The sequence below is a fragment of the Strigops habroptila genome, chromosome 9, assembly GCF_004027225.2.
Source record: "Strigops habroptila isolate Jane chromosome 9, bStrHab1.2.pri, whole genome shotgun sequence".
Lineage (NCBI taxonomy): Eukaryota > Metazoa > Chordata > Aves > Psittaciformes > Psittacidae > Strigops > Strigops habroptila.
The window spans coordinates 34257127-34283728 of NC_044285.2; the positions used below are offsets into that span (position 1 = coordinate 34257127).

Sequence of the window (26602 nt, forward strand, 5' to 3'; positions counted from 1 at the left end):
TAATGACAACTTCTACAGTGTAACTTTAGATTACCAGTAGTTTGTAGCTTCCTTTTCCAGGTCTTTGGGAATAGCAGGGAACTCGGGGGTGGGAGGGAAGGTGTTTTTATTTGGGGCTTAAGTTTTTTGGTGGTTGGTTGGGGTCTTTTAGTTGGTTGTTTTAGTTTTGGGGTTTGGTATTCGTTTTTTTTGGGAGGGGTTGAACACTTTCCAAGAAAGCAAATTAGCTGGAAAACTCCACTGTGTATTGTAAGCTGAATGTTGTGATACATACTTACTCTCAGACTATCTGGAGCTGCTGTGGAACAGTCTGTTCAAGTACTACTGTCTTTGCAAATGAACTAGAAATCAAGAAAAACATACATAGTACATTCATATATATATTGATATTTTTATGTATATATACAGTGACCAGTGCAGTGCGTTTCAGCTAACTCATGGTTACGGCTCCTCTTACCAGGTTGCAGATTGGGAAGAGTTAGATTGTTGGTGAACTATGGCTAAAGTGCAGAAAATGTAGTTACTTTATGTAGACATCTTATTACAGGTAAGGAATGCAATTTAATAAGTAACATATCAAATGATTGTTTATATGCCTTTATCTCCTTGTCATAGGGCTTCCACCTACTTTTGCTAACATTAAAGAGCAGCTGACAGCATCAGGACGGAATTAGGCCCAAAGTAATACAGTAAACATGAAAGTAAGCAGAGGAGACACTGACACTGCACTGTCTGGGTTATTTGCCTCTGTATTAAGCAAAAAATCAGCAGCAATGACAGGTCAGTGACTGAAGTTAGGGCACTCTTGTTATGTGGGTAGAACTGCAGAGTTATGAAACGTGGGAGGATGTGAAGCATTTAAAAACAGAACTTAAAAAGGTGTCTCTGGCTAATCCTGGTAGAAACACCGGTTTCCAATATAGCAAATACAGGTGTGTGAGATTTTTGGGGGGGCTGGGTTTTGGGGTTTTGTGTTTCTTTTTATTTAATGCACGATGCTGTTATATTGGAATTCGTCAACTAACATTCAAGATGCTTGTAAAACAGGAAAGTTGCTGAAATGTAATATGCAATTTATAAATGTTTACAAAAGTCACACAATTTTATTTAACTTTGGTAAAGTAATAAAAGGGTACATATGAGTCACAATCTTGACATTCTCATAAGAAATTATGAATACAGTGCAGAATGTTGCATTTACATTAAACAGTTTTACTCAAGCAGAAGGAAACGGGTAATTCAACCGAAAATCCCATTGGTAATTATTTTAAATGTGAAAATGGACTTGTCCTTTTACAGTGAATTTAAAGCAGCAATGTAATTTTTGCTTAAATATTCCTTGGAAAAAAAGTGAGAATTTGGATAATTTCCTAAGTTTAGTATTTGCCAACTCAAAACTAACGATACAATCATTTCCTAATTGTTTCTCTGCCACTCGGTTATGTTCCCCTCATGGGTTTCTTAGTCCTGTCCTCTAGTGTCCCCTAGTCCTTCTAGCCCTATTTAGCTGACAGGCACAAATGGTAGAGTATGTTAGTCAGAAGTGGGACAGGACTGTTTGTTAGCTTTTATTTCAGAGATGCAGTAATAAATGTTTTCTGATATTATATTATTGTGCCCTTCTGATTCTAGCTTTGTGGGGAGTTTTATCAGAAGTGCTGTACAATTTTGAAATTGCCCATGATCTCTTTATCAAGATTTAATTCAGGAAAATGTAATATAAAATGGATGATGCCCTAGGATATAAATTTATTTCCAGTATGCAAATTTATAGGAGCTGCACTTTGATAATCTATAGTAAAACAAAATGTCACCAGGATATGTTCTGCGTACACTACTGCTTTAAATCCCTTGAGCTGTATTCCTTTCTCCAGCTGTTTATTTTTCTTTGTTACTGAAGAAAAGTTATACTTGCTTCTGGATAAACTTTATCATCCTTTAGCTTATTAATATACTGATTGTTACTTGACAGTGGAAATGATAAGGTTAACATATAGCCCAGCCTGAAGGCTTTGCAAATAAAACCAGCATTACAAAGTGTGGGTGTACTTTGAAAAGTGAGATCAGAGACTTCAGTGTTCATTTTCCATGTTGACAGTATTTCAGTTTTTCTTTCTACATTAGAAGTAGATGCCACAGTTTAAAATCCAACACACACCCCCCCGCGCCACCACCCCAGCATGTGTTCCTCTTTCCGAAAGCCAGGTTTAGATTTTAGGTACCTTTTTGTCCCCATCGGTTGAAAGTAAAGGTAGTCAATTGTGGCTTAGGGTCAACAATCTGATGCCAAGGAAATTAAATTAATAGGAAATAAGGAATAAAACATCGATACCTTATTTTTATCCCTGAAGTAAGTGGTTGAGAATGCTCAAGTTGAGCAGCTCAGATCTGAACGCTGTCATCTGAAATCACTTCCTGGAGTAGAACCACACTTTACAGGACAGAGTGTCACATAACAAAGCTGACCTTCTTTTGTTATGCAGGATGCATGCAACATCTGTTGGAATCTAGATCAATTAGCAAAGTCAGCAGCTGAAGATTAAATGAAAGTCACAACAATAATTGAAAATTCCTATCAGTTTCATCCTATATTACAGGGTGTTGAAATTTATCCATGTGAGACTTCCATCCTGGACAACTAGTGGTGGGTATTCCTTATGTGCAGCCTGTTAAGACAGCTACTAAACCAGTGCTTATTCAAGGTGCTGATTCAGTCCATTAGAAAAGTTAAAAGTACCAGCTTGAAAAAAAATCCCAACCAAACAGAAGGGGGGCGTGGGGGGAATAATGTTTTCACTGCACTGTTTCAGTGACTTGTGGACAGTTCCTAATGCTCTTTATAGGAATAAAAGGAAGATTTAGGCAGTGCAACCACCCAAACCGTTTGACTTCAGCATTAACTTACACAGAATTCAGAGAGACAACTCCATTTCACCTTCTATCTTAAGAAGCATCCTGAGATAAAACCAGCTTGCCTATTAAATATTTTCCCTCAAAAAAAAGCCCCAATATTCCAACGGTTTTGCTAGACATACATTAAAATATCCTATGATGTATCTCTTTCATTAGCATTAAAGTTTGCGACACTGTTGCAGTTCATCCCAGGATTTTTCCAGTGTGTAGGCCCTAAACTAACAAGTGACGTGAGCTACGTTCTGTGGCCCCAAAAAATCTCAGCAACTAGAGCCCCAAGGCCAAACAAAACAAGCATCAAGTTGAGCTGTCTGCAAGCACCCTCACCTTAAACAGACTGACACTCTCCGGCAACTATCGATCTTGGCTACCTTTACTTCAGCTTGGCACAAGATGGAGTAAGGCAGACCAGAATCTATCTTCTGTGCTGTATCGCTTTATTAAAAACCAAGGACTACATGAACCTCGTGGTAAAACAAGGAGGCTGGAATTTAGGTCACTCACTACTCACCGACACTGTAAAACATCAGCAGTATGTCCCCTTCCTCATATTCCATTGTTAACTCCCTGAAATAAGTCTCGCAAGAAAGAAAAGTCCAATCTAATATTTGTATTTGCAATTATCTTCTGTAGCTATCCCTCCTGCTCCCTCCCACAGTAAAATATAAATACAAAATGTTCACAATTATTTCAATGGCAAGTATTTTTTTCTTCTTTCCGACATTCTTTATGGTGTATAAGGTGGTGGCTTTTCAAAAGGTGGGAAGTACGGTGGTGAGTAACGAGGCGGCGCATTGGAGGACCACATATAGCTGGGAGATGGCGACATTGACTGGGGGTCATCAGAGAGGCCAGAAGGAGTGGAGGCTGGAAACACACTGGAATGCTGCAGGGAGACAGCAAGAAAGCTGTAATGTAACCACTTCTTCATGTAAAGGACCCTGGCAAAGCAATACTTCACTACCAAGCAGTGCAAAATTAACACTTCAAGGCTCACTTCTGCAAAACGTGTACACATACAAAAAAGTTTTCAAGTAACTTGTTGCATTCAAGGTAAGCACAGCCTGTAAGTAAAGAGTTTTGCATAATGAGACTCCTAGACTGAAGAAGGCATTTAAAAACAACAGAACAAACAAAAATTGCTTTCTCATCACTTATGTGTACCTGCTGCATTTCACAGAGGCTGGACAACAGCAAAGTGATGAGCTGCTCTCAAATATTGGGTTTCACACATCAGCCAGTAGCAACAATGAACAGGCTGCAGATAATTTCTTTTTATACTACTTTTTCTCTTGATCACAAATAAAACCTGCTAGAAGTTAAAATAACTTACTCTTTCAGTAAGTAAAAAGCTTGAAAAGGTGGAGAAACAAAATCTGTACATGCCTGAGAGTTGGCATGCATGGAATCTACTCCACCATGGTTCCCTAGGCAACACAACCTACTATCCTATAGGAGCAATGGAGGGTGGAGCAGAGTGGAGACAGCACGGCCAGGCTCTGTTGTACTCCCTGCAGGAGCAGGAACTTGATGGTACCATACAGCTGATAAGCCACATAGCAGCTGTCAAGTGGGAAATATAAGACAGGTCTGTTCCTGAGCCAGCAACTCTGGCAAAATCACTTCCCTTTGGTGAACCTTGCTCATTATAATCTCATTATAATACTAATGCACACCTCCATTCCAAAGTTACTCGCCTCCAACGCATGACCACCCCTCGCCAAGCGTGCGCTTTATATTTTTTATCGGCTATATCTTCAAATGAAAAGTGAGAGGATTTTACACCGATCAATAATAAAAGAATGGATGACTAGAATTACTCAAGCTTCACTTAAAGAAATAGTATAAAAGTAAGTTGAGGATGGGGGAAGAGTCAGGGAAGACTCCAGTGTAACTACTGGGATCAGTCGATGGGTTGAACCTGTCTTCTCCCCCATAGGGATGCCTACTGGACAAGATTTATGCTATGCATGCTGAACACTTTTACTGGAGATTAGAGCTTGTCTGTATACTGCTTTAGATATGTTTTTGCAGTCAGATATTATCACTGGCAAGCCACGAACCTTAATTTGTCACGATTTTATATTAATAAAGTGTTATTCCATAAACTGTTAGTGTTGGTCCTCCATGGGCGCTAGCAGTCGCTGGCAGTGGGTAATGTATACAAATCAACAGCGGGCAGACCACTGAGGGGTCCCTCTTACGCTGTTGGTGCGATTCCCTGAACAAGTCAGTAGAATTGCCCTCCAATCCAGTGGGACTGTTCAGTGAAGGGTCCCTATAACAGGACACTGACAGACTGGTTGGGCACGAGGGTCTTGGCTTTCAGATCAAACAGTGGGGTTGAGAAAATCTCCCCCTTTCATGTGACAGAGGACCTCAGAGAAAGCCATACAAACTGTCCCCATTTCAACAGAATACCACAACAGCTTTTCCATCATGCCCTGGGCTCTTGCAGGGGCACAAGCTTCCTTAGAAATTCTGGAGTGTTGGGATGTTTTTCCTATGAATATGTGGGATGAGTTGGAAGTATGACTTCCAACTATGACTATGAATATGTGGGATGACTTGGCCAATTCTTGCTCCAGAGGTGGTGCAGCCTTTGAAAGGGATTTGAGAGGCAAGGCTGGCCTTGCTCTGTGTGCTGTAGGATGGCCAGGGAGAAGGTGGCAGGGTGGTGCAGACACTGCAGGGAGCAGAGTATCTGTAACACCAGTATCTACTGATCTAGAGCAACTTGCTCTTGATCAAGGCAAGGCAAGTCTCTACAGCCAGAGGCTTCAGTGAATGCTTTCATGCAGGCCCTCAAGTTCCCTAGAAGATAACTGTAGCAGGAGGCCCTGACTTGGACGGCAACAAAATAGGAGTATTTGACCTTGATGATAGAGCCCTGTGCCTCTGAAGAGGAAAGAAAAACAACTTTGAGAAAGTTATCTGAGTGGAGAGACATAGTCAGTAGAAAAGCAGGGACTTGGCTAACAGCGACTGCGCGCGTGTAGGTAACACCTTAACCAATCAACGTATAGCAGGGGTGTGTGAACAAACGGCTAAACCCTATGAGGAGTTGCCTGGTGGCAACTGCTTACATTTATTACTGTATAAATAAGGCTCTGTTAAAGCAATAAAGGTCTTTGGTCTGCAGATCGCCAGAGTCCGTGCCTTCAATCTCCACAGATAACCACGGCTCAGACTTGTAATTGCATTTGAAAGAAAGAGTTGGCTCTTTTAAGGTTAAATTACCTTGATTTATGCCCTGCTTTTGTGCTGGCACCTGTGCTCACAGCAGTGAGACACAGAGAGACTTTCATCCATCTGGCCATGCTGTAAGCATTAGCAGAGCCCCAGCAGTACTTCTGATTGAAAAGCAGGGCAAATCCACCCAGGCTGAGCTCTCTGCTGGTGCTGTGGCTGCACTACAAATAAACACTGAGTTAAACAGCACTTAATACCAGCCAAGCAGCTGAGAAGAGGACTTTGCAGCAGAGCTGGTTTAGTATGCGCTGAGGTTGGCATTTCTGTAACTGTAAAAAGTTAATACACCACTAGTGACTGTCCCAGGTAGCGTTAATATAAAAAATTCCTCACAAATATGTGTAAATAACTCTAGAAATTCTGCTGTAAGTGTTCAAATACTTCTAGGAGGCCCTGATAACAGTGTTGTCTAATGGCACTAGCAATAAAACTGGGAAGTCTAGATTTACGTTACCTCTAATGCACGGCTCTGTTGAGGGAGATGGTGGCTATCACAGAGCAAACTCTAAGCTGGTGTCTAAGACCTTAAGCTTTTGTTATAAAATAAGTCTCCAGCCCTGATGGTTGCAAAGAAAACATATGATATGTGAACGTCCTGGTTTCAGCTCGGATAATTTTCTTCCTAGTATCTGGTGCAGTGCTGTGTTTTGGCTTTAGTTTGAGAACAGTGCTGATAACACACTGATGTTTTAGTTGTTGCTCAGTAATGTTTACCCTAGTCAAGGACTGTTCAGTCTCATGCTCTGCCAGTGAGGAGGGACACAAGAAGCCGGGAGGAAGCAGAGACAGGACACCTGACCCAAACTGGCCAAAGGGGTATTCCATACCACAGCACATCATGCCCAGTATATAAACCGGGGGGAGCTACCCGGAAACGCCAGATTGCTGGGTTTAAACCATGACAGTTAACATCACCACTGTGGTAACATCCACTTGACAGAAGAGCTGAGGAGGAAGCATCCTCATCTGCTTCAAGTGAAAGCTGATGTTGAAAGGAAGGTTCACGTGAAATCACACACTACCAAGAGCACAGCTCCATAAGTCAAAAGAGGAAGGGATGTGTTACAGCAGGGGTGATGTTTCCAGGGACCATTCTTAGACCAGCTGAAGCATATGGAAAAAACCCATAACAGAATAGCTTTTCAGTCTGTATATGTCTTCAGGAGCTCAAATAGCTTGTTTCCAAAAGCTCATCTGTTTCTTTCAGACTTAGCAGTTGGCCTAATAAAAACTAGCACCTGAACACCTCGCTTTGCCTCTATCCTCTGAGCACTGCAGTGCCAGAGGCAATGTCTATTTTTAATGTGGCCTCTGAACAAAGGGGGAGGCAGGCAGCGAGCTCTGCTGCCTTCTCTTCAAGGACAGCTTTCAGGAAAACACTGCCTTTGTAAGAGAGAGCACTGCCACGGACCAGTGCCTAGCAGGAAAGATTTGGTATTCTCTGCAGGAACAGGAAAATTAAACTGTGTGAATGACAGGAAGACAGGCCTCCAGAGTCCTGCAGACTGGCTGGATTTAACCTTGCTGTTAAACAAGAAAACATCCTGTAACATTCCCTACCTGGAAGTCGTATGCGGAGTAGGGAGGCAGATGAGGAGTGCTGTGGTAGTAGGTGTTGTAAGATGTCACTTGTGGCCTTGAGTAGTAGGACACCGAAGGGTGTGCATTTTCAACCGTACAGTTCAGCGTAGGGAGGGAAGGAGTCTGTTAAAACAACGGGAAGAGAATCTCAGGCTACTTAACCAAGTCACAGAAAGCTGACAGCTGAATGAAAGCAGAAATGACTTAAAGGTGCACTGTTTGACTCTAGAGCTTAACACTGTTGAATTAGCAACTGGCAACCCAGTTCCCTATTAGGCAGCAAGTAAGTCCCAAGGTCACTTCATTCCTCAGCAACCTATTGTTTCCTCTGATTCCACAGAACGAGCTGGCAGTAGCCCAGCCCACACCAGTACTGTTCCGATTGCGTCTTCACAAGTAGGAAAAAGAATCCATTCATTTTGATTACTCTGTTATTCAGTGCATTTTGAGATCAGCATATTTCAACTCCTCTTGCACTGCTGCTGTTCACAGACACTTCTATACATCTTTTTGCAGAGGTTTACAGGCTGCCTGATGTGGATCAAATCTCAAAGGCCATGATGCGTAGCTGGGAATACGTCCCCTGTTTTGTTTGGGAAGATCTTGGTGAGTGAAGGTCTGTGAAGACTGTAGGAAAATTCAGAGTTCAGAAATAAGGCACCCCTAGTGCAGGGCCCAACATTTGTTTGTAAAATAATGTACTGCTAGGATGACAAATGCTCTTTCCTGAGTGTCTCATTTTGCATTATTCTGAAGGAGTCACAAGAGATTGAAAAAAAAAGCAACCCAAATTTATCTATTGAATGTTCAGTTCTCCCCATTGGTTTGCCTTCTGCAGACAAAACTGTATGGAAGGTAACAGGCGGCCAGGTTAAGTGAGGGTATTTCAAAGCTCATGTTGTAAGAACAGCATTTTTTTTTTCATTATCTTAAGTTTGCAATCTTTCACCTGGTTCTGGTCTCCAGTTCATCCTCTCATATTCTGCACCATGAAGAAATCAGATGGAGAGTTTCAACCTAACATGGCTGCTTAAGCAGTCTGTAAAGCTCAGAACCCTAATACTGCTATAAAATCAACAATTCATGAGCAACCACCACGCATTTCATTGTAGAAGGTCAGTGCTACGAAAAGGAAGATTGATTTTTAACAAAGAGCTTATTTTTATTCATCCTGGTATTGCCAACACCTCTGAGAAAGTTCCTTAAAAAATACAATCTCCCGATTTTGTTCATCTTTCCTAATTGTCTTTAGGTGGTGACACCAGATCAGAAAACTAAATAATTTCCAGTTTCTCCTTAAAGTTATTTCATGTCCTTCTTTCCAGCCTGATTGCAGTGATGCATAGATCATCTGCATTGAAATACCACCAATTAATTTTAAAAGGCAATTTGCCTGATTTGTTGTTTAACGCACAGAGAAATTGGTACCATCCTACCATGTCTTTAAAGCCTCCAAGTATCGCTGCTGTGATGATCCCTAGGAACAGCCCCACTATGTTCAGAATCGTTGCCGACCAAAGCAAGTGGTAAAGATGGATGATGTCCTGGCAGCTGCTGACATCAATGTATTCATAGTAGCCTCCAGAAATCTCCACCCTGCTAAATTAGAAAAAACCCCCAACAATTATGATAAAGCAATGCAACGTATCATAAAATCTAAACACTTTTGCTGGACAGTCAAATGCATTCTGCAATTTAATGATGGCCTAGACCTAACTACAGCCTGCTACATCCCATGCTTGTGGCATCTGAGATCTCCCTGCATGACAATGGCAGAAGATGGCTTGATCTGTTGTGAAACAAACAAGTCCTGCAAGGTCTGCAAATACCCAAATGACCTTGAGTCTGAATCTGCCTCTTATTTCTATCATCTGAAATCTCCACAGAGCCTTGGTAGGCTTCCCAAGGACAAACTGGTCTTGGAATTAATTACCCAGGGAAATCAGTCTGTGCTCCTCATAGCCAGGAGCGGCGGGGTGGGACGAGCACAGGACAGCACAGCACCACAAAGCATGGCCAACTCAGCTGCCCTTTGCAGCTCCACAATGGCACAGGCTGGCAGACAGAGATCCTTCTGTTCACATTTTTAAGCTTTTCCACATGCAGAAAAGAGATGGAGAAGCCTTGGTCAAACCCACTTAGGTCATTATTTTGGAAAGGGAAGAGCAGCTCCTGCAACATGTGGCCTGGTGTCTTGCACGTGGAATTCTTCAGTAATGACTTCTGTCACTTGGGGGAACAGGGTGGCCTTCAGCGTAGCTTACCAGATGTAGTGGGCTGCAGCAAATTCCCCTTAAGAAAACACGTTTACCAGGGATAAACAATACAAGGGCTTATGAATGACTTATCTCTGAGCTCACATATGGGGTTAGGCTCAAACTGAACAAGGGCCTCAAATGGAGAAGAACAGACTTACATTTAAGGCCAAGAAGCAGGAGATACAGGCTCAGTTCCTAAGCAGACTCTGCAAGAGCTGCAGGAACCTGCCCCCTTTCACAAGCCACCCTCCTTCCCTCATTACTCGATTTCTGTTTCTTCTTTTCCTTTTTTCCTTACCATGTAGCAGGCAATGGCAGAAGACATTGCAACAAGGAGACAGGGATTTCAAGCAGAATCGAGGCAGAGCGTAACCACAGATTGTAAAAACCTGTATGTTAGCCTGCATGACCTCTACATAACCTGAGCACATACTATGACTGCCTTTAACAATGCAACCTGTATGTATTGTTTGCAGGAGCTCATTCCTATGGAGATGTGTGAGAGTGTAAAGCTTTCAGCAAGTCTTGGTTTACCATGGAGAACATTCAGCATTTCAAGGTAAGTACAGCATGTACTTATCAATGGGAAGGGGCTGGCCCACTGCTGCCACAGCCAGGGTTCCCAGCATCAGGAAGGATGCCAAGATTGCTACACTTTTTCTATAATGTCCATCTTTACATAATATGTGAGCTAACCAGCCTTGAGTGCCTGTGCCTTTCTTATCAAGATCCCAAAAGAATCCTCAGTGCAGAACACGTGTGTGCTACTGGGTAAGGTTGAGGTGGTAACAACTGATATCTTAGGGGAAAATGGGTAAGAGGCAGGACCCTGAACCAGCCTGATTGGAGAAAAAAAACCCCACAGCATAGGAAAATAAAAAAGAAAACACACAAAAGTTACAAGTTCTTCTATTCCAATCATTTCTCTGTGTATTGCTCTCTTCAGCTAGTAAAAAGGGATTGTGTTCTGTAAACTGTCAAAGGAAAGTGTGAGCTTCACCCCTCTGCAAAGGCTTTCACAGAAACAAAGTCCTACAGAGACCAGGGATTACCTTTTCCAGCATGCAGAACCACACTCTCCAACAGCAGCTTTTGATCTTCCTCCACCACCACCAATGATTTAAATGGGGGCCAGCCCAACTAAGTACTGTGAGAAATGCTAAGCCTGAAACAGCCCTAGGCAAGAGCCGGCATTAAAAAAAATCAATTTATTAATTGCTTGATGACACACATTAGACTCTCCAAACGATACAAGCAGCGCATGCTGTAAATTAAGTTGGCTTAGGTACAGTAGCCAGATCTAATGGTGGTGTGATCACTATGCAGGGGTTCTCGATTGGTAACCACCCTTCTGACTTATCTTTGCACAGTGCTGGTACACCTTCCAACCTCTCGGGACCATGCAAGATATTCACCGGGCAGAGAGGATACTGATTTATGACAGGCAAGTGGTACCAGCCTGCGAATTCTCCTCTGTTAGCAGGGTGTGGAATGAAATGGTGACAATGCGAGGAAGAACAGTGTCCCAGTTTCTACATCTTCAATCTTCTAAAACAAAATAAAACCTGGCAAACAAGGGACACTCAGTAGGGAAAAATGTGGGGAAGGCACCAAGCATGAAAGTAATGGAAACTCCTACTCTCTTTATTTTTCCATCTGGGCTGGCCTGGACCTCACCCATAGCTGGGATGGCTTTAGTGATATATTCCATATATCCCTTTCCTTGGTTATGTGTTGCCTGGGAGCCCCTGTGGCTAGCAACCACAGCTCAGGATCCCTTCCCACAGCAGCTGTCATTAACTGATATTTTGTTCCTGCTCTGGCCTGGCCTTTCAGACACTGCAAACCAGCACGACCACTGCTCGCCCTCCTCACGGCCAGCAATGGTATTTTTAGCTTACTCACTTTCCACAGTTGTACAGGTCACAGCAGAAGCAGGTGTTGGTTTTTATTTTCGGTGTGCAAGGTGCACGGCGCTGTGGGTGACAGATTGCCTGTGTGAATACAGAAAATACACAAAGCACATAAGGACATAATCACCAAACACGGTTTCTAGTGCTATTTGGCCTGCTCTGCATGTGGAGTTTACACTGATCTCCAGATTAGCCCCAGGAAGATTTTTCTTCCCTTATCTCGCAGCACAGTTCCTACAAAGTACACAGTTATACTGGAATAAAGACACACTAGACTAGAACAGACCAGCATTTCCTTTCACCATGGGGAAGTCATAGATAAGCACATGCCTGCATAGGAAGGGGGTTGTGCAACTCTTCTACAAGTAGCCAAGACCTTGCTGAACTAACACTCTTCACCACACAGCAACTTAGAGCAAAGTGGTGTCAATAGCGTGATACAGTCTGACAGCAAGATTCCCATATTGGTGAATAACTGACTAATGTGGTTAATTGTCTGCCTGTGGGTAGTAACACCCAAGCTCAGATGGATGGTCTTTGGGCTGAAAAGAGAATGGACCCCACCAATGCCACTGGGTAGTACTTACTTTGCATTTTAATTTGGAATACAGTGATTATTCAGAACTACTTGAGAACTTGTGAGGAGATCTGAGAGATTCTCAGTGAACAGCAAAGGCAGCCAAGGATGTCCACACACCATCAGTGTGTAACAGGAACATCCATCCCCAATGGGATTCTCTTTGAAGAAGACACTAGACAGCAGAAGTGCAGAGGCTGTTACGTGTTGTTTGTATCCTCCAAAATTACTGCTGTCTGAACTCTTCACCCACCACCCTGCTCCTGTAATGAATGTGCAGCTGAAGAACTAGAGAAACTGCTCTGGTTTCCTATCCCCCACCCCTTCATGGAGACAGCACAGCCAAACCTGCTCTCACCTCTGGTGGGGTCGTGCTCTTGGAGTAGTACTGACATCGCCCTGCGTACAGCGGCCTCAGATCCTGCCGACGACAAAGCACCAGGCTTAGCATTGCATCAAAATCAAACTCAGCTAGCTAGCGTGGGGAAAGGCTTTAGAGAGACTGTGCTCTCGCATCAGCACCTCAACATAGTGGTGTTCTACAACATCCACTGACACAGCAGCCCCCCACCCAGCCCCTCTGAGCCCCAGATGTTGTTTAACCCTGGTCCTTGGAGGCATGTATTTGTTGCAGCTAGCATGGGAGACAAAGGCCATTAAGCCAGACTCATTTGGGTGAGGGCAACCATCTCAAACTGAATGATTCATTCCTCATCCCCTTCCCAGACACATCCCAGGGCTGCTTGACGCGTTTCTGAGGGTTCTTCATGCTGAATCATAACAACTTCTCATTAAATTGATGACAAATTTGTCTTTTGGGCTCTTGACTTGTGGGAAAGCTCTGGAAGATTACCAATGGCTCAGTCTGCAAACATGCATTAGCGTCTCACTTTGGGGCAGTCTGGTCCCCAGGGCGAAACCTCAGGGAAAGCAACGCTGGATGTGTATCCACACCAGGGAGACCTTCCCAGGAGCAGCCAGACTTGCTCTCTGGGGATCTGATCTAAAGCTCAGGGTGGCAGGGCAGCAGGAGGGAGAACGCTATGTGCTAGTGTGGCAGGAGCACGTCTCCAGACAGAGACTGACATTTTTGGACTGTTAAGAGGTGAAGTGAGGCCAAAAGCACGTCCGTTCACCAAGAGGCAGAAACCAGAGCCCTTGTCATCCCAGCTGCTCAAGTCTGGCTGCCTCAGATATGCAGACGACCCCGTGGCCAGCCAGGAGGAGGTGCCAGCTCATGCCATCACCCAACCCATGAGGTCAGCACCTAAAAACCCCAGAGCCAGCCTGCAGGGCTCAGACCCACCTGGCCAGGACCAGGAGTCAAAGGAGCTTCACCTTTCTATCAAAGCTAATGCTTCACATGTCCTCACAAGGTGGGTCAGAGGCGGCCAAGACTTGTTGGTTGCATCCAGACAGACAGAGACCTATCAAGCAGCTGAGCAGAGCTGTCCTTTGCTCTGTCAGCAAATCCTGCTGTCCAGCTGTCGTCTTTCTACCACTGGAAAACTCAGAGGCAGGAAAGTGGAGCCAGCTTTACAAGGAGAATAATGAGCTAGCTGACATGAGGAGTTTCCACTGCAAGGGTAATTCCGACCTTCTGAAATTCCCTTCCATTCTGATCTCAAATAAACCCCAAATCTGCATTTTTCATCCCATTTTGCCAAAAATTTAAACAAAAAAGTCATCAAACTGCAGAGCTGCAAGACAAAAATCTGTTTGCAGGTGTAAGTTTCAATTAAAAAGTTGAAATGGAATTGTGTTTTTTAACTTCTATACTAATAACTGAAGCTTTTGCACATCCGACTGTACTAGCGATTGGTCATGACAGCAGTAGCTCGTATTTTTTCAAGCCATGAAATGGAAACTGAGAACCTACTGCAGCGCTTCCCGTTTATACTGTAACACTTTAATGAGCTTCGTATCAAATTGCTTCATTCTACTACAAGATCCAGTGGTTCAATTAGCATTAAGAACTACCTCTGCTAACATTTAAAATACAATAGATGCACCTGCTCAAATACTGTCCCTTGGCAATAGCTGTAATTAACGTTACATCTTATAGTTCTGAGACTCAGTAAACACATAAAGCATACACAAAAAAACCTAAAGCAACGTTCTTAGCTCTCAATGCTTGCTGCTAATTTAAAAATATTTTTTAAAAACTGATACATTTTCCTAAAGTTTATGATTTAAAACAGCATTTGGCACATGATGTATATTCACAGATTCCGATGTGGCCTGATACGGGATTACAGCCACCATCACTTACTTTCCTCGAGCAAAAGCATTGCAGGACCTGTGTTTTCCTGGAAGCACTTACTATGTGTCTGGCAGCAAAGACACCGTCTACTATGGCACAGCAGAACGCAGCAATGACGCCAAAGCTGATGAAGACAATCGATGCAACCAGCTGAGAAAGGAAAACAAAGCAAAGTATCATCTACCTCTCCACAACCAAGCGTTTCGTGCCCTCTCCACAAGGATACGTAAACCACAGTCAATAAGGCCTCAAGCAATCAATGACCCAAATGTTTGCCCAGGCTGCTGGTCTCATTGAAGGCAATGGGATGTGTGTCTCCAAGGAGCGCGTCTGCTCCTGCAAGGCGGCAGGAGTAGTAGTGTTGTGCCAGACTGGTACTCTGGGGACTTGATATTGTAATGCAAGTTCTTCCATGACTCCAGCTAAACTTAGGCTGAGGATACACCTCCTCTTCTGGCTGTGCTGTCCTTAACTCTTCCCTGGAGAGAAAGAAGGGGATTTCTTCTCTCCCCATCCTGGAGCGCTGTGGGGAGCTGCTTCTGTGAACACTCCCCAGGCTGTAAGGACACAGGAGTCCACTGTATGTGAACCTCTCTGGCGGGACTGCACCTTCCGGAAACAACACTCTAATGCAGGCATTAAGCACGAATTCATGAGACCAGAAGGCAGATGACCAGCCTACACCATCGGTGTTGTACACCCTCACAGCAGCCTGGCTGGACTCCTTAGTGCCAGGTTGTGGCAAGCATAGCCCACAGGCTTGGGGAGCCGCAAGGAGATATCCACCTTCAGCTCAAGGAGGGAATTCAGGCAGGTCTGAGCCAACAGGTCGAGGGAGGTGATTCTCCCCCTCTTCTCTACTCTGGTGAGACCCCACCTGGAGTACTGTGTCCAGCTCTGGGGCCCCCAACATAAGAGGGATGTGGAGCTATTGGAGCAAGTCCAGAGGACTCCACAGAGATGCTGCGAGGGCTGAAGCAGCTCTGCTCTGGAGACAGGCTGAGGGAGCTGGGCTTGTTCAGCCTGGAGAAGAGAAGGCTCCGGAGAGACCTTAAAGCAGCTCCAGTGCCTAAAGGGAGACTGTAAGAAATCTGGAGAGAGACTTTTTACAGGACATATAGAGATAAGACAAGGGGTAATGGTTCTAAACTGAAGGAGGGTAGATTTAGATTAGAGACTACAAAGAAGTTCTTCCCTGTGAGACACTGGCACAGGGTGCCCAGAGAAGCTGTGGCTGCCCGATCCCTGGCAGTGTTCAAGGCCAGGTTGGACACAGGGGCTTGGAGCAACCTGCTCTAGTGGAAGGTGTCCCTGCTTGTGGCAAGGGGTTGGAACTAGATGATCCTTAAGATCCCTTCCAACCCAAACCATTCTATGATTCTATGATCCTCTTCCACTGGCCACATCCTGCCCATTATTAAAATTAGAGTGAAAGCATTCAGAAGATAAACCAGAAATACTCAACCTCCAACCCAGGTATGAGAAACCGTCTCTACTCCAACTACACCACTTTAAACACCACCTCTGCCAAAGTGCCAGTGCTCAGCTGGGAGAACCATGCACGAGTGCTGACATAACCCTTCTCCTCACTCCTGAGCACCCGCTCAGCCACCGGTAGCAGGCTCCAGACCAGCTCATCAGAGCTCCCAGGACCAACCTCCCTCACCAAAGCACATCGGGGATACGGACAGGGCTGTGGAAGGAGGGCAAGTGTGACATTCAAACAGGTTCACAAAGATGTAGCTTGGGGAACAGCAGTACTTCCACTTAAAGAACTGGAAGCTTAATCGGGTTTTTCCCTAGTGGTTTTCCACTCCAGTGATCACAGCCTTCAAATGTTTGTTGCTGGCAGGAGTTAAAAACTGCTTTTCCGCAAGTACAACGGCAGCTCTGGTCATTGGAAGCTTTAGGCAATAATAAAAATCACTAACAGCACATATACAAAAATAACAGTTATCTTGGCCAGCACTGACAGGTACCTTGGGTCTCCTGTATGGGGATGTTTTAAAGCTCCAGGTACTAAGTTTGCTCAAAACCCTTGGTTCCTGCCACTGCACAAGTATCCAGTCCTCAGAAAGACAAGCCAAACCCCTTGACAAACGCAAACCATAAGGATCCTATATGTATTTTTAAGGCATCTCAGGATTTTTAGGTTAATCACACTGTTTTTACCTAAACCTCTCTCAGTGAAAACAGACCTTCCTCCAGCAACATCCACATTCAGTCCAGGTCAGCTTGAGCAATGTGTGGAGATGCAGGAGGGTGCTCTCAAGACAGTGGAAACAGTCCCTGTACAATTGCTTAATTCAGTGAGCTTCAAAATGAGAGAAAATATAATGGTTTTCCAGATGAAGCAAGTATTCAAGACATGCAGGAGTAGACAGAGCAGACTGTGAAGTTAACCCAATGACCATATGAACAGGTCACCATCACTAGTAACAAGCTATTACTGGACTATTAGGTGCTGTGCCGCAAAATACTTGCAGATGGCAGCAGGTGACAAGTTTTCCAGGATCAGGTCCTATGCTGGGACCCTGTTTCTGTCAGCTATGAACATCAGCATTTCCTCCCAACTCAGATCCATGCCGTCTCCACATCTGGATCACAACTTGCACTATCCATCACAGCAGTCACCCTGTTTCACTACCACAGCCAGCGAAACCACGCAAGGGGAAGAAGCACAGCTCCTTGCAGTCCTGGTGGAAGAAATGGGGTTTATGGCTTAGGTTATTTTGTAGCAAGTTTAGTCTTCCTCTGTATTGTCCTTTGTTTCATACATACATGAAAGAGGATATTCTCCCTAAATAGCATGACCCTTGGAGATGGGAAGAGAGCCAAACACTAAATATATACAAGCAGGGTATTTGTCAGTCGCCCCTGTTTGCAGATAGCAGCTGCTAATACGGTTATTTAAAATAATAAAGGTTAACGATGATACTTTCGTAACAGCCCTACTAGGATATAAGGATCTGGTGTTAGAAAAGGGTTTGCTCACTTCATTTACACAGTTTTTTCTTTCTCAGCTGGAGAAAGAAAAGCCTGAAAACCAGACACTGAGAATTTATGATAAAGAAAATCAAACAACAAATAAAACCATACAAATTAATTAAAAAAACGCCGACAGTTTTCAACTAATCTCATGATTTGCCAACAAGATTTTTGATTTGGGGTTGACAATACTGTCACTGCAGCAAGCAAAAGTCCCTTTTAAGAGCCATGTGACAGTAGTGATTAGTCTTTGCTCATCTAACTCCTGCTGAGGCCAGCCACGCCAAGCAGCATTCAGACAAGAACAGACAAACTGGGTTTGGATAGTGCAGGACATGAAGCAGGAGTGTCCTGGGCTGAGGTTCCCTTTGGGCCACAATCCAGTGCACATGGGCTGTGAAGCTGTTGGTTATTACTTTTCCATGGCGTGTCTGACTGTCACAAAGGCATGCGGAACACTGACTCCTCACTTGAAAACTGCTGAGCGGGCAGCTCAGGTGTACATCAGAGGCGCTGGCAGTGCTGGCAGGCAGCAGGCAGTGCTGCTGAGCAGCTGGCCCTCCCTGGGGGACGAAAGCTCTCCGTTACCTCGACAAGCGGGAAATGCAGACGCACGGCATGAAAGCCAATACACTGGGGTAGGAAAAATGAGAGGTCTATTCCTGTCGGCAGGCGGGAGAGAAGTGAGGAGTGCTGCTTCAGGTTAGCTCTATCCCTCAGTCATGCTGGCTTGCTCAACTCCTCATGCTCCCCAGCCACACTATGGGAGAAACACGCACAAGAACGCGGCAGCATAATCCTGCCGTCATTGAAGAACAACTGCATAACCACCAACACCAGAACTGCTTTTAACAAACTAGGACACCGGGAAGTTCACACAGATAAACTAAAATAATCCCACGCTGCCAGTGGTATTATGGAAACATGTAATGGACAAAGCTGCTCCCGGGCAAGGATGAGCTGTGCCTAAAGCACAGGGACAGTAAGTGACAGCTACTGCATGTCCTCTCTGCGGTCAGAGCAGACACAGGAGCTGCCAACCGCGGCAGCAGTGACGCAATCCCTGCAGAGCTGGGTCATGCATGCTGCTTAGGACACAAAACAATAGAGAGATGAAAAGAATTAACACGGGCTATCCAGGGCTCTTCAGAATAAAAAAGTCAGTCAAGTCTGAGCCCCGCTGTCACTCATAGGCACTCCTGTGAAGAACGCAGGACTGGCATTACGTGGTCATTGCTCAACCAGACACTTGACATGCTGCTAGGACAGAAAGAACAGGACATGCTGTTCTTCTAGAGCCAGGGTGAAAATAACCAAAAATACCCACTGGGAAACCCACCTTCCCTGCACCCTGTCTGACTGTGGAAAGGTAGGTTTGCACTCCTCAAGGTCTGCCTATCCCTCTCCCTCCTGCTCTTCAGAGAGCACACTGTTAGCAAAGCAAAGGGCAAGGCAGCCCAGCCTCTGGATTAGGACAAGCACAGATTTCTTCCAAATCCGTCTGCAGCTTGGCAAACGTGCCTTAGCTTTGTTCAGTAGCGCACCCTGCTAACCTGATCCCCACAGCCCCCCTCCATTCCTGCAAGAGCAGCAGCGCTGGGCCTGCGGGACAGGCTGCGGAGGACAGACGATCCCCCCTTAGCCCTGTGCAACCTCACATGAGGAAGGCTGGAGGGATCTCACTACCAGAGCATGAGGCAGTCACTGTGGAAGGGGACTGCAGCCCCTCTTCCTGGAGAGCTGACCAGGGGCAGGAGGCAGACATGCCCACAGGATGCTACAGGAGCTGGACTGAACCTCGCCATTTGCTATCTCTCCCCAGCCACACGTGTCAAGCAGAGGAAACAGGCTGTTGATCTCAGTCTTACCTGCCCACATCAGGTACCAGCCTCCTCTGATCCCTCCTCACTCCTTTTGCTAAATTCTCCCAAAAACTTCCCCCCACCCTAAGCTCTGCTACTGACACCTCCAAACACTATAGCCCCTACCTTCAGGCAGAGGCAGGAGGATGAGAGGCTTGCGAAACAGTGTCTGCAAGACATGTTAAGGGGCCATCGGAGACCCAGCCAAGGCCACACCACTCTCCTGTGCTTGTCAAAGTAGGTAATTTGGGCCAGCTCTGTCCCCACTGCACAGAGAGACCACTCAGACCCCAGCACAAACTTAGTTGTGATCGTATCGTATCAGCAGTGTTGGTCTTGCCTGGTTTGTGCTATCTGCATGCTCACTGCCCACCTGCTCTCCTCTGAACATTACTCCCATGGGATCATAGAATCACAGAATCAACAAGGTTGGAAAAGACCTTTAAGATCAAGCTTAGTTTAAGTCCAACTGTTCCCCCAGCACTGCCAAGTCCACCACTAAACCATGTCACTAAGGGCCTCATCTACACAGTTTTTGTACACTTCCAGGGATGGTGATTCCACCACTTCCCAGGGCAGCCTGTTCCAATACCTGATGGGACACCAGAGACCTGCCTAGACAGTGGCTGCCCAGCCCCAGCACACAAAAACCTCCTTACAGTGCAAGGAGGGAACCAGAGCACTGTGGTCCACACATCTGGTCTAGCCAGCATCTTCTGTGCTTCTTGGGCCCCCAGCTGCTACTTTACAGCATGCCAAGTTTCTCAGTTTTCCTTCCTACTCGGAGAGGTGTTTGGAAACAAGGACCAAGAACACGCATGTTAATCAGCACGACCAGAGAAGTTGGTTGCTTTTCAATTGCACCAGTCTTCATGTTTTCATCATGTCAATATCTTGAGTGACTTATTCTCTAGACATACGCAGAGCAGAGAGCTTTGTGCTCTCGTGTCCTCAGGATGGACTTTCTGCTGGGCCCTCTAAGGGCTTTCACCTCCAGTCTCTGGGCTGGCTGTTATACTACCTGTTTAATCTTCTTCTTTAGCCTTTGCGCAGAAAAGAAAGTGGCCAAAAGCAATTTTTGCAGAGCCCCAAGCCTCTAAGAATCCACTTTAAAAGATTTCAAATAAATGTATTATGCTCATGTTATTCACCATATTATGTATCACATACTGTGCCAGCTCAGCAGAAAAAGCACTAGGCATGAGCCTGTGAAGCACTGTCCTGAAAACTCCAAACACTCAACTTCAAGCCCTTTAAAACAAAATCTCACCAAAGTTCAATGAGACTGTGTAAAGTCACTTTGTGCTTCCTTCAGCTTTTCTCTTTCTTTCTAATTTAAAAATATCAAGGTTAACAGCCTTGTTCTCCTGGGCTGCTAGAAACCATCTCTAGCTCTCAAGAGATAAGCAACACTACCCTGGAAGAGTCAGGAAAACCGGTAACACTCTTTACATGCAAAATTTGAGTTACTGTCATTTTTTTAAAAAGAAGTTTTTATAATGAACTTACCATTTGCCTTTTGTTTTCTATCAAGTTTGATCCAATTATTCCAAGAAACGACCCAAAACCAAGCTGAAAAACAACATATTGTTAGCATTTATATCAGGAGAATATACAACATATTTTACATACAGACAGAACACAATTAAATCCAGAAGCAGCAAAAGAACATACTGGGGATGTGTGAGCACTTTTCCTTCAGCAAGGAATCAGTGAAGTCTCTCACTAGTAGGAACTATCAAGTGTATCCCTTATATGACACTAAAAGCGTGTGTGGAAACCAAAAGGATGAGTTCTGAATTCTATCCCCTTCCCAGTGATGCTGAGAAATGGCTGGTGGATGAGGATATGCATTGCTGTCTTGGAACAGCCCTACGAACGCTCAGGAGCCTCCAGATACAAACCTAGCAGGACCACATCACTAGCAACTGCAGGACCAGGCTTTTGTAACCTCACCAAAGGTGTGAGCAATCAACTAAGTTTTCAACTCAGAGAGTTTCTGGATAGGAAGTATGGAATAAGGGAGAATTATACTTGGGAAGATTTAGCAGTTTTCTGCCATATTCTACTCTTCCCTCATTTCCAGGGGTGGGGATGCATCAACCAGGGTCTTCTACTAGAAGAGCTCCTGCCAGCCCAGCCAACAGAATAAGCTACTCCAGCAAAAGCATCTTTTCTTGCTGCCATAACTGACAACAGTGTTCTTATTTCAGGTCAGTGAAGCCAGCCAGGAGTGCAATTTCCCACCTCCTTTCTCCATAGCCTTAAGCTATTTATCGACACTAAACTGAAGTTTCTAGGACAGAACAGACCTCAGCCAGGCCAGAAACAGGGACTTCAATCAGGAATCATGGACTACGGGGGGTGATGCAGAAGTACTTCTGTGTCACACTGGAAATGTCTTTGATCGGTGTAGAGCATATCCAACTCTGCTTCTAAGGGTTGGCAAAACGAGAAATGCCAGAAAAGTCCTACGGTTGGAGTGGTCATATGAAGGAGGTAAAAATCTAGTCAATAAACTAGGGAAGCAGCGAAGATCTGGGTGAGAATGCCAAATAACTGGCTAACTCCTCAGGAAGCAGAATAAGGCGCGAGACAAGCTGCAGTGATTCAAGAATGAGTCAACTAACCTGGAATTGATATTTTAAGATCCAAGAATAGAAACCAACGGTTTAATAAAGCCGATACTAACAAGCAGAGGCACGTGCAGAGATTAGCAGACACAAAAGTGATGAAAATTTGGGCTTAAATCTTCCCCCACTCTGCTTAAGCCCAGAAACATTTGGTGCAGTGCTGTGGGCAGCAAGGGCTGCTGGCTCAAATGGCAGGGCTTAAAGCTTCCTGGCTGCCAGCCTTCCACTCTGAGCTCTTGGAGACTGTTGTTCCCACATCAGGGACAAACTACCACGGCAGGAAGCACGGCAACAAAGCCGGGTGCTGCTTAACACTGGGTCAGCAGGCAGGCAGGGCAGAGAGCCAGGGGCACTGCTGAACCTCCCCAAACTGATCTGCTAGTGCTTCTTGGCTTTTTACTTTGCTCAAGAAGTTGTGTGGCAACACACACCTAAGGCAAATGCTTAAGAAAAATGTTCTGTGCCCTCTGAGCTTGAGCCAACACATTTAATAGTGTTAATTTCATCTAAAAGGTGAAATACTAAAGATAATTCAAAAATAAGAAATTAGAGCAAGTCTGTACATCCAACAGGTGAAGATCAAATCACTGGATTCTCATTAACTAATGGGAATTCTCATTGCACTAATATGAAAACCACTCATTCTTCTACAGATGGCACAAAGAAATCTCAGTAATCTACATCAATTGCATTTCTTATTTGCTGGTGGATATGTTTCCCTGGGATGTCTGTCTGAAAGGACAGGACACAAAATAAATGTGCTTTTCCAGAGTAAAGCCCCAGGCCAGCATGCTTGACAAGAAACTGTTAGAGAGGTTTGCCAGTTAAAGCCTAAGAAAGGTCAGTCATTTACACAGATGCTGGAAGCTGGTATAACTTGGAGACAACACATGTATCTCAGAGAGCCTCACTTCCATAAGGGTGCTTGCCCTCTGCACTTGATCGTTACTTTTGTCTGCTGAGCATCACTGTTACTCTGGGCTTCCCAGGCCCAGGTCAGTCATCCAGCCAGGCGAGGATATCTCCCATAGAGGCACAGCCAGGGTGCTCACAGATGTAGTTGCAAAGGTGCCAGTGATCATGGAGGAGAGTGAAGGCAGCCTGGGTACAGGACAGGTTACTACATCCTCTGCTTCAATTCCTCTAGTTGTGTCAATGAGGAATTGCGCTGTCTGAGGAAAAAAAATCTGACAAAACCCCAACCAAACAAAATCCCACTGATGCAGGGAAGGTCTTCAGTCCCTCGTTCTGTTCTTCCTCGGGAGCAGAGGCCTGGGAAGATAAACCCCCTCATCAGACAGCCACTTCTTTGCATGTCTCCTCCTTGTACAAGAGGTGTTTGCCCAAGAGACACAAGTTAAAGGAGGAAAGAATGGTGTGTTAGACATGGCACTGATGAGACATCTGATGTCACAGGAGATGATCCTATCCATGGATCTGGTCCACACATGGGGAAATCACCCAGCACATGAAGAGACTACCGCTCTATTCCTTACCAATGCAGGATACCCAGGGTACAGAAACCCCTGATGGAGATGCACACAGGCCTAACATTTGTGTCAAGTTCTGGATGACGAGACCTGCAAGGAGCTGCTGCTTCGGGGCTGTGGAAGGCACCTGCTCGAGGACAACTCACCAAGTACTCCTGCACCACAGCAAGCCCTTTCTCCACAGCAAAGGGAGAAATCCCAGCTTGTTACGAAACATCAGCTATTTTAAGCACCTGCTGAAGCATCCAGCAGCACACTGAAACGTTCTCCTGCGCAGGGACACAGGCGAGGTCGTCACGCATTTCTACACAGCAGATTAATGAGGGGGAATTTGGTGACAAACAGGGTGCTTCTGAATAAAGTAACTCAACACCCTTCCCAGGTCTGGGAATTCATTAATTCCTTGAGTAGACCGAGTCTTACAAAAGCATAAGTGTTGCTGATGTTCCTGAGCATAAATAGCACAGGAGATGTCAAGGGGACGTGAACAACAGGCTCTACCCATCTGCGTCAGTCTGCAGGGCCTGCTCTGAAGCACGAGGTTCAACTCAGGCTGACAGAGCGTAGGCTAAGTGTGGAGAATTTGAAGCCAGCCTGTCACCTTTCTCAACACCTTCCTTCTATACTTCTCTTTAAAAAAAGATCAGGACTAAACGCAGGAGTTACTGGGACAAGACAGAAAACCACCGAGGAGACCCAACACAGTCTGTAACAACATTCCACACTAATAGCTGTAAAGGGACTTTGTTCAGTCATAGAAGAGCTTATCCACAGAGAAGTATAAACCCCCCTGAGATCAGCAATGCATGGCAAATAAATCAAACTGTAACAAGGCAAGAACAAGTCTCTACCTAGTTATTTGGACTGGCTTTAAGTCTCCAAACCCGAATGCACAGCACTGCTCAGCTGTTACACCAGGAGCTGGGGGGCTGCAGTTACACTCCACCTACCAAGACACCTAATTCTGCAGCTCAGTCCTTTTGTGCTTCTTTTTGAGCATGTCTCAGACAGGAACAGACCAGGACTTGCTTTCCAGCTCGTGTTAGACCTCTGCTCATGCAGGGAGCTGCATGATGTACTTGCCCCTTATGCTTCTGCAGGAGGTTACACGTCTGCTGTCAAGAAGACTGGGCACCAGTGGTCTTCTCTAAATTAAGCTATCTGAAGCTACAGGATTGTCCTTTCCCACTGGCATCCGTTGATAACAAAAAAGAAGAAATGGATGCGCTGCTTTGATGTGCATGCTCGCCTGGCAAGCTGCCACAGCTATGCTAACGTGCTTCTCACTCAGGGACTCCAAATTAAACACTTCTGCAAGTGAACTTTATGACCACAAGCCCACGTGAACAGTATTTCAAGACCTGGTCTCTCAGCTGTTCTTGGCACCTATGGTCCTTCTTTGCCTTACTTCCGCCTGGGGTTAACGTGAGGTATAAAAACAAAGAAGTTCTAAGACTGCTTTGACTGACATAAGACCTATTGATCTGTCTCACAGCTCAAAAGCGTGTTATTATCTAAGCTCAGAGAAGGCTGCCATGTGGTTGGGATTTTTGCATGGGAATGAGCAGTAGGTGCAAAATAATAATAAAACAAATAAATCAAATGGCAATGAAATAGCTTGAGCACAATATTCAGGACAAGATCACCCTTTAAAACATTTGCAGCATTACAAGGGACTTCGTAGGCAATAAGTTTTCTAGACCTACCTAGGAGTTCTATACTTACAATAACCCCTGGGTAATAACCTCCAACAGTCACATTTTGGGTTCTTGTTGTAGCAGCTAGGCCCACCGTTAGAATTAATACTGACACAATGAGGAGAGTCACAGTTACGTAGAGGGAATTTCTTTTTCTTCTATTGAACGACCCTAAAAACACACATACACAACAGAATTTGCTGATTCCATCTGGGGACAGTCACGGTACCGTAATTTTTTCCTCCCACCGCCAAAAAACATTGTGGTGAATTTTCTTTCTTGAGAATATTTTTGGGTTTGGCTGTCACTTTTCACCTTCACTAACATGCTTTATCAAGCATTACTAGGGCATCTGAATTCACATTTACTTATCATTGCTCTGACGCAGACGAAGAGAGCTTTAAGAACTGTAACTCTGCAAAGCTCATTTGGATACATCAGTGCCTCCCCGCTCCTCTGGCCTGGGGCAATTGAGCTGATGAGAAATATTACCATTAGGCACTTCTGTATTTTCTGATCTGTCTACTTACATCAAATTAAATAGCCACACTGTATGCCACTTGAATTAAGGGGGCAAATCTTGGCTGTAACCATATTGCATCCACAATTTTCCATGTAAATGAGACATCACCAGTAACAGCCACTTCTCCCTCTCCTGTAAGTATCATCCTCTACTTTCCGCAAGGACCAGGTATTTTTAGATGCTTGAATAATGAATTTGTGGATTAGTAAAACTCATCTACAGCTGCCTGATTATGGTTTTTTTTTCCTTTTATATATTTATAGATCTCGCAAATGAGCATAAATATAAAATAGTGATTCCATCAGCTAAGAGGCAAGCTGGCTGCGACATTACACTCAGCAACATCCGTATGCGTGTTTGTTCAGCATGTGCTCTGCCATCTTTACATCACTTTGTGGAACAATCTTTTTAATTATATTTCATACATTATGCAGACATAACCCAGCACCTGCAAGAGCGGCTGGTACGATAACATATCACAGGTCCCCTGCCACGCTCCCTGTGGGCTGCTGGCCCACCCTGAATCCCATCCCCACAGTCTGGGGCTCTCCAATGCACCCCGGGAGCAGGCAAAAGTATTTCCCACCCCAGAGGCTCCCAAGTGATGTGCAGGCTACCAGATCTTCTCAGAGTGTTTCAAAGAAGGGCAGGG

General features: G+C 44.9%; 1 protein-coding gene across 2 annotated transcripts in view; it reads right to left on the reverse strand.

Moving 5' to 3' along the window:
- Window positions 1-1077: 1077 nt before the first annotated feature.
- Window positions 1078-26602, reverse strand: part of TMEM255A (transmembrane protein 255A) — a 28945-nt gene continuing 3420 nt past the window's right edge. Inside the window, exons 2-9 of one of the 2 annotated variants that reach the window (XM_030498675.2) lie at window positions 25456-25598; window positions 21117-21179; window positions 14818-14907; window positions 12853-12915; window positions 11910-11998; window positions 9183-9345; window positions 7726-7869; window positions 1078-3799 (exon numbers count right to left, since the gene is read on the reverse strand). In XM_030498675.2, coding sequence (XP_030354535.1) covers window positions 3641-3799; window positions 7726-7869; window positions 9183-9345; window positions 11910-11998; window positions 12853-12915; window positions 14818-14907; window positions 21117-21179; window positions 25456-25598 — 914 coding nt within the window. In that variant the 3' untranslated portion in view covers window positions 1078-3640. The remainder of the gene's footprint in view (window positions 3800-7725; window positions 7870-9182; window positions 9346-11909; window positions 11999-12852; window positions 12916-14817; window positions 14908-21116; window positions 21180-25455; window positions 25599-26602) is intronic. The other variant, XM_030498677.1, reaches the window with a different exon arrangement.